General features: G+C 54.4%; 1 protein-coding gene and 15 non-coding genes across 16 annotated transcripts, besides 6 other annotated features; 1 reads left to right on the top strand and 15 right to left on the bottom strand.

The window, feature by feature from the left end:
• Tc00.1047053506719.10 (phosphatidylinositol (3,5) kinase, putative) lies at positions 1–2446 on the top strand (the record flags this gene model as incomplete). Its single annotated transcript, XM_799450.1, has 1 exon — positions 1–2446. A coding segment is annotated over one exon (2446 nt), but the record flags the coding sequence as incomplete, so codon positions are not given.
• Positions 1–2767: a sequence feature (haploid, Esmeraldo-like haplotype).
• Positions 2768–6193: a sequence feature (areas not merged during assembly with more than two copies in the genome that could not be assigned to a particular haplotype).
• On the bottom strand, positions 2798–2887 carry Tc00.1047053506719.160. Its single transcript, XR_008255383.1, has one exon. It is a non-coding gene; the product is annotated as a C/D small nucleolar RNA (snoRNA), TB11C4C3 (small nucleolar RNA).
• Positions 3096–3182, bottom strand: Tc00.1047053506719.150. Its single transcript, XR_008255382.1, has one exon. It is a non-coding gene; the product is annotated as a C/D small nucleolar RNA (snoRNA), TB11C4C2 (small nucleolar RNA).
• Positions 3186–3224: a microsatellite.
• On the bottom strand, positions 3302–3398 carry Tc00.1047053506719.140. The gene has a single exon (XR_008255381.1). It is a non-coding gene; the product is annotated as a C/D small nucleolar RNA (snoRNA), TB11C4C1 (small nucleolar RNA).
• Tc00.1047053506719.130 lies at positions 3505–3576 on the bottom strand. The gene has a single exon (XR_008255380.1). It is a non-coding gene; the product is annotated as an H/ACA snoRNA, TC11C4H3 (small nucleolar RNA).
• Tc00.1047053506719.120 lies at positions 3700–3789 on the bottom strand. Its single transcript, XR_008255379.1, has one exon. It is a non-coding gene; the product is annotated as a C/D small nucleolar RNA (snoRNA), TB11C4C3 (small nucleolar RNA).
• Positions 3998–4084, bottom strand: Tc00.1047053506719.110. The gene has a single exon (XR_008255378.1). It is a non-coding gene; the product is annotated as a C/D small nucleolar RNA (snoRNA), TB11C4C2 (small nucleolar RNA).
• Positions 4088–4145: a microsatellite.
• Positions 4209–4305, bottom strand: Tc00.1047053506719.100. The gene has a single exon (XR_008255377.1). It is a non-coding gene; the product is annotated as a C/D small nucleolar RNA (snoRNA), TB11C4C1 (small nucleolar RNA).
• Positions 4412–4483, bottom strand: Tc00.1047053506719.90. The gene has a single exon (XR_008255391.1). It is a non-coding gene; the product is annotated as an H/ACA snoRNA, TC11C4H3 (small nucleolar RNA).
• Tc00.1047053506719.80 lies at positions 4607–4696 on the bottom strand. Its single transcript, XR_008255390.1, has one exon. It is a non-coding gene; the product is annotated as a C/D small nucleolar RNA (snoRNA), TB11C4C3 (small nucleolar RNA).
• Positions 4905–4991, bottom strand: Tc00.1047053506719.70. Its single transcript, XR_008255389.1, has one exon. It is a non-coding gene; the product is annotated as a C/D small nucleolar RNA (snoRNA), TB11C4C2 (small nucleolar RNA).
• Positions 4995–5054: a microsatellite.
• Tc00.1047053506719.60 lies at positions 5118–5214 on the bottom strand. The gene has a single exon (XR_008255388.1). It is a non-coding gene; the product is annotated as a C/D small nucleolar RNA (snoRNA), TB11C4C1 (small nucleolar RNA).
• On the bottom strand, positions 5321–5392 carry Tc00.1047053506719.50. Its single transcript, XR_008255387.1, has one exon. It is a non-coding gene; the product is annotated as an H/ACA snoRNA, TC11C4H3 (small nucleolar RNA).
• Tc00.1047053506719.40 lies at positions 5516–5605 on the bottom strand. The gene has a single exon (XR_008255386.1). It is a non-coding gene; the product is annotated as a C/D small nucleolar RNA (snoRNA), TB11C4C3 (small nucleolar RNA).
• Tc00.1047053506719.30 lies at positions 5814–5900 on the bottom strand. The gene has a single exon (XR_008255385.1). It is a non-coding gene; the product is annotated as a C/D small nucleolar RNA (snoRNA), TB11C4C2 (small nucleolar RNA).
• Positions 5904–5941: a microsatellite.
• Tc00.1047053506719.20 lies at positions 6004–6100 on the bottom strand. The gene has a single exon (XR_008255384.1). It is a non-coding gene; the product is annotated as a C/D small nucleolar RNA (snoRNA), TB11C4C1 (small nucleolar RNA).

Here is a 6193-nt window from a genome sequence, read left to right as displayed (position 1 = left end):
ACTGTGTGATGGGAATCTTCCAGGAGAAGAGACAAATGTAGGAATGTCATTTGGTGCGGCCCCAAATTACAGTGTGCGCCAAGTCCGCGAGGTATTTCCTTTTTACAACGAGGGAGATGAGACACTGCTGGACTTCCTGACAGAGCGAGCCAGGGAGGGGGACTCGACGCGACTCATTGTGCATGGAAACAAGCGCATTTGGGTTAGGACATTTACGGACTTCAAGAACACTGACTTTCGGTGCCCGGATGCCGAACAAAATGAATTGTCTTTTCGTTTTGCGCTACCAAAATCATCCGCATTGTCTCATCCGTGTGGAAAGGCTGAAGAAGGGACGCATATATCGCCGGTAATTGGCCGTGCCGTTTGTAAAAACTGCTTTCATAGCATGGGAAATAGCTTGTTTGGCTCTCCGGCCGCTTGTTGCTCGCCACATACACTTAACATTTCGTGGGGAGCATTTCTAGAACTTCTGATTTACAGTTCATCTCGGTTCACCCTGCGCTGCGGCCACAGTCTGAGCCAGGAGGCCTGCATTTCTTTTGTTGTGTTCTCGCGTACTGGTGGGGAAGTCACTGTCAGCATCATCGTCGAGTCTCTCACTGTCTATGATGTCATTACCCCACCGGAAAAATTGCCGTCGGGTGTTGACACCCTCGAATTATATTTGAAGACGGAAAAGGAAGAGCTGCTGCGTTGTGTCCAGAGCATCGTTGGCGCCATACAAGCAATGACCGCGTCGCAAGCACAGCAGCAACAAGCATCCGCAGTTCAGACTCAGCCTTCGCCGTCAAATAATCAACGAATTCCTAAGCCTCCACTTGCTAATTTATTGAATGGACGCGGATTTGGGCTGGGGGATTCCCCAGAATTTGGCGAGGACAAAGGCATGTTACTCCTACGGCGTGCAGCAGATCTCCTTCTTCTCATCCCTTCCTTGAAAACTGGAGAAGATTTGACAATTCTGCGTCTCAATGATTTGGCAAACCTGGTGTCGGACTTCCTTGAATGGTACAAGAATGGCGTGTTTTTAGCAGAACGGCGTAACGGAAAAGCGCCGACACTTATGGAAATTACAGCGTTTGAAGATCAACATTGGGCTTACTGCCCGCGTGGCCACTGTGGACTTCGGTTAAATGAGCCCACTTCTCTTGTCGCGCTGACTCTTCAGGTCTCGGGACTTTCTCCTGGAAGTCAGCGCGATTCTCTTTTGGGCTATGTGAGAAATGATGTGCGACCGCTTTATGAAACTGCATCCAAGGAAATTGCGCCTAATGATCATGATTCTATTGTGGATGATAACGCGGATAATAATGAGCCCATGGCCTGTGCGGAGGAACGTGCCCAAGGATTTCCTGAAGAATCCATGGCTATTATGCTCGGTATTGAACCCTCCTTATTACCGGACATTGCACCCTCCTCATTATTTATTTCTTCTGTACTTGATGCCCTCGACATTCTTGCCAATCGGAGCCCCGCGTCAAAAACAACGTTTAAACATGCCATGGATGTGATGCTTCCATGGGATAAAAATGGAGTAGCAACCGTGACGGTAGAAGTCATGTTTCCTGAACAATTTGCGGCGCTTCAATACATTTATACGGGGGGCAGAGTGGATGACATGTTGCTTTCTCTCTCTCGCTCTCGCGCCATTAAGCCGCAGGGGGGGAAAACGAAATCGGAGTTTTTTATCACGCTCGATGAGCGATTCTTGATGAAACAAATAAAACAGGCGGAGCTGAAGCATTTCGCCGAGTTTGGACCCAAATATTTTTCATACATGTCTCACATGTATGGCAAAGCGGAAAATCATGGGAAACACGATGCCACATCATACTGCAGTAGTGTCCTTTGTAAAATTTTCGGAGTGTTTTCTATACATGTGAAGCGGGCGAAGCGTTTTTTGGATACCCCAGCCGAAATCCGTTACTTTGCTTTAATGGAAAACGTCTTTTTCTCTCGCCGAGCTGATGTCACTTACGATTTAAAAGGAAGTCAACGAAATCGTACGGCGGTGGAAGGGTCGTCTGTTCTTTTGGATCAGGACCTCGTCAACACATTGCGAAAAGGAGCCTTTTTTTATTGCACAAACGACGTGAAAAGTATTCTCATGGACAGCTTGACGGCTGACGCCCATTTGCTTTCAACGTCTTCTATCATGGACTACTCTCTCATCGCCGCCCTCAACGAAGATTCTCGTCAGCTTTGCCTTGGTGTGATTGACTACCTCCATCCCTACACAGGTGTGAAGGTAATCGAATCAAAGGTCAAGGCGGGGATCGACACGGTCCTTGGCCATGCCGGTCGCGACCCCACAATCATTGACCCAGTCAGCTACAGAATTCGGTTCGCGAGATGGTTGGAGGGCTGCTTTTGCGGGGTGCCCGACAAATCATTCGCCGTACGACGCGCCATGGCAAAAGAAAATCGACGAATAAACAAATGAGCGGACTCGCATATTAAAGAAATTCGTTCTCCTTTTATTCCCTTCTCTTCCCTGCCTCTCTAATTTGCTAATTTGACCCACAACCTGCTACACAAAACAAATCCGGGGGCGCACGATCAAACACAAAATAATCGCCACAGCCAGCAAACGCAAAAAGCAAACAAAGTAATTCAACAAAACTCTTTTACCCACCTCCTCCCTAACACAAAGAAGAACACAAACAATAGATTTATAAGAAATACATCAAAAAAGAGAAGCCACAAATATATAAGCGCCCGGCGTCACGGGGCGGTGGGTCTCAAGACGCACCTTTCCTGGCCAGCCGGCGAGGTCGCGGCGGGCGGGGCGGCTGTCAGACCTGTTGAGTTTGTTTTTGGCCATCACGCAAGCGCGCTCACGGGGCCACGCGCCCTCGCGCACAAGAGTCGGTTGCTTCCATCAGCAGCGGCGCGCGCCCACCACAACCCACCTCCGGGCAATTCAACCCTCTCTTTCTCTTTCTCTCTCTTGCGCTTTCGGGCGGGCCCGCCACCAACCGTTTGCACAGACAGGGCGCCAGACAGGGCAAGATGTTACGTGGGCGCCGTTGCGCAAGAAAGAAAGACGACAACAATAGCAGGAATTGGGGGGGTGGGTGGAGGGAAGCGGGCGCTCAGCCGAAAGGTGATTTTTATTGTTCCGTTCTCAATGCGTCGCTCAAACTGTTTGGACCTCGAACAACATGTCTCCATCGTAGCGCGTGTATTTGTGTGTGTGTGTGTGTGTGTGTGTGTGTGTGGTGGGCGTGCGCGTCGCTGGGCTGCAAAACCGCACGGCGAGAGCAAAGGAACAAAGAAAAAAAAAAAAAAGGTGGGGGTGTAAAGCAAAGCACTTCAGTGTGAGCTGAGTCGGGAATTGCGTCCTCACGCGTTTTCGTCGTCAGACTGACAGGAAACTGTGGAATTTCATCACGCGTCGCAGCCGCATCTCTCACCCGTGCGGGTCCTCTCGGTTTTGTTTTTTTCCCATCGTTTCCCAAACTGGGGAGGGAGCCTCGACGCGCGCACCGTCACCGCAAACTCTCGCGCAACCGGACAGGGGCGCCACGCGCGGCACCGACAGTGCGCCACCGGCCCAAGGGTTGTTGCGCTTCACGACCGGCGTGCCTCTTTCTCGGGGCGCCGATGCACCCAAGCGCCCAGCGTCACGGGGCGGTGGGTCTCAAGACGCACCTTTCCTGGCCAGCCGGCGAGGTCGCGGCGGGCGGGGCGGCTGTCAGACCTGTTGAGTTTGTTTTTGGCCATCACGCAAGCGCGCTCACGGGGCCACGCGCCCTCGCGCACAAGAGTCGGTTGCTTCCATCAGCAGCGGCGCGCGCCCACCACAACCCACCTCCGGGCAATTCAACCCTCTCTTTCTCTTTCTCTCTCTTGCGCTTTCGGGCGGGCCCGCCACCAACCGTTTGCACAGACAGGGCGCCAGACAGGGCAAGATGTTACGTGGGCGCCGTTGCGCAAGAAAGAAAGACGACAACAATAGCAGGAATTGGGGGGGTGGGTGGAGGGAAGCGGGCGCTCAGCCGAAAGGTGATTTTTATTGTTCCGTTCTCAATGCGTCGCTCAAACTGTTTGGACCTCGAACAACATGTCTCCATCGTAGCGCGTGTATTTGTGTGTGTGTGTGTGTGTGTGTGTGTGTGTGTGTGTGTGGGCGTGCGCGTCGCTGGGCTGCAAAACCGCACGGCGAGAGCAAAGGAACAAAGAAAAAAAAAAAAAAGGTGGGGGTGTAAAGCAAAGCACTTCAGTGTGAGCTGAGTCGGGAATTGCGTCCTCACGCGTTTTCGTCGTCAGACTGACAGGAAACTGTGGAATTTCATCACGCGTCGCAGCCGCATCTCTCACCCGTGCGGGTCCTCTCGGTTTTGTTTTTTTCCCATCGTTTCCCAAACTGGGGAGGGAGCCTCGACGCGCGCACCGTCACCGCAAACTCTCGCGCAACCGGACAGGGGCGCCACGCGCGGCACCGACAGTGCGCCACCGGCCCAAGGGTTGTTGCGCTTCACGACCGGCGTGCCTCTTTCTCGGGGCGCCGATGCACCCAAGCGCCCAGCGTCACGGGGCGGTGGGTCTCAAGACGCACCTTTCCTGGCCAGCCGGCGAGGTCGCGGCGGGCGGGGCGGCTGTCAGACCTGTTGAGTTTGTTTTTGGCCATCACGCAAGCGCGCTCACGGGGCCACGCGCCCTCGCGCACAAGAGTCGGTTGCTTCCATCAGCAGCGGCGCGCGCCCACCACAACCCACCTCCGGGCAATTCAACCCTCTCTTTCTCTTTCTCTCTCTTGCGCTTTCGGGCGGGCCCGCCACCAACCGTTTGCACAGACAGGGCGCCAGACAGGGCAAGATGTTACGTGGGCGCCGTTGCGCAAGAAAGAAAGACGACAACAATAGCAGGAATTGGGGGGGTGGGTGGAGGGAAGCGGGCGCTCAGCCGAAAGGTGATTTTTATTGTTCCGTTCTCAATGCGTCGCTCAAACTGTTTGGACCTCGAACAACATGTCTCCATCGTAGCGCGTGTATTTGTGTGTGTGTGTGTGTGTGTGTGTGTGTGTGTGTGTGTGTGGGCGTGCGCGTCGCTGGGCTGCAAAACCGCACGGCGAGAGCAAAGGAACAAAGAAAAAAAAAAAAAAGGTGGGGGTGTAAAGCAAAGCACTTCAGTGTGAGCTGAGTCGGGAATTGCGTCCTCACGCGTTTTCGTCGTCAGACTGACAGGAAACTGTGGAATTTCATCACGCGTCGCAGCCGCATCTCTCACCCGTGCGGGTCCTCTCGGTTTTGTTTTTTTCCCATCGTTTCCCAAACTGGGGAGGGAGCCTCGACGCGCGCACCGTCACCGCAAACTCTCGCGCAACCGGACAGGGGCGCCACGCGCGGCACCGACAGTGCGCCACCGGCCCAAGGGTTGTTGCGCTTCACGACCGGCGTGCCTCTTTCTCGGGGCGCCGATGCACCCAAGCGCCCAGCGTCACGGGGCGGTGGGTCTCAAGACGCACCTTTCCTGGCCAGCCGGCGAGGTCGCGGCGGGCGGGGCGGCTGTCAGACCTGTTGAGTTTGTTTTTGGCCATCACGCAAGCGCGCTCACGGGGCCACGCGCCCTCGCGCACAAGAGTCGGTTGCTTCCATCAGCAGCGGCGCGCGCCCACCACAACCCACCTCCGGGCAATTCAACCCTCTCTTTCTCTTTCTCTCTCTTGCGCTTTCGGGCGGGCCCGCCACCAACCGTTTGCACAGACAGGGCGCCAGACAGGGCAAGATGTTACGTGGGCGCCGTTGCGCAAGAAAGAAAGACGACAACAATAGCAGGAATTGGGGGGGTGGGTGGAGGGAAGCGGGCGCTCAGCCGAAAGGTGATTTTTATTGTTCCGTTCTCAATGCGTCGCTCAAACTGTTTGGACCTCGAACAACATGTCTCCATCGTAGCGCGTGTATTTGTGTGTGTGTGTGTGTGTGGGCGTGCGCGTCGCTGGGCTGCAAAACCGCACGGCGAGAGCAAAGGAACAAAGAAAAAAAAAAAAAGGTGGGGGTGTAAAGCAAAGCACTTCAGTGTGAGCTGAGTCGGGAATTGCGTCCTCACGCGTTTTCGTCGTCAGACTGACAGGAAACTGTGGAATTTCATCACGCGTCGCAGCCGCATCTCTCACCCGTGCGGGTCCTCTCGGTTTTGTTTTTTTCCCATCGTTTCCCAAACTGGGGAGGGAGCCTCGACGCGCGCA

This window comes from Trypanosoma cruzi, genomic scaffold, assembly GCF_000209065.1.
Source record: "Trypanosoma cruzi strain CL Brener 1047053516881 genomic scaffold, whole genome shotgun sequence".
Classification (NCBI taxonomy): domain Eukaryota; phylum Euglenozoa; class Kinetoplastea; order Trypanosomatida; family Trypanosomatidae; genus Trypanosoma; species Trypanosoma cruzi.
The sequence above is the reverse complement of the archived record's forward strand: the minus strand, read 5'-3'. Positions and strand labels throughout refer to the sequence as shown.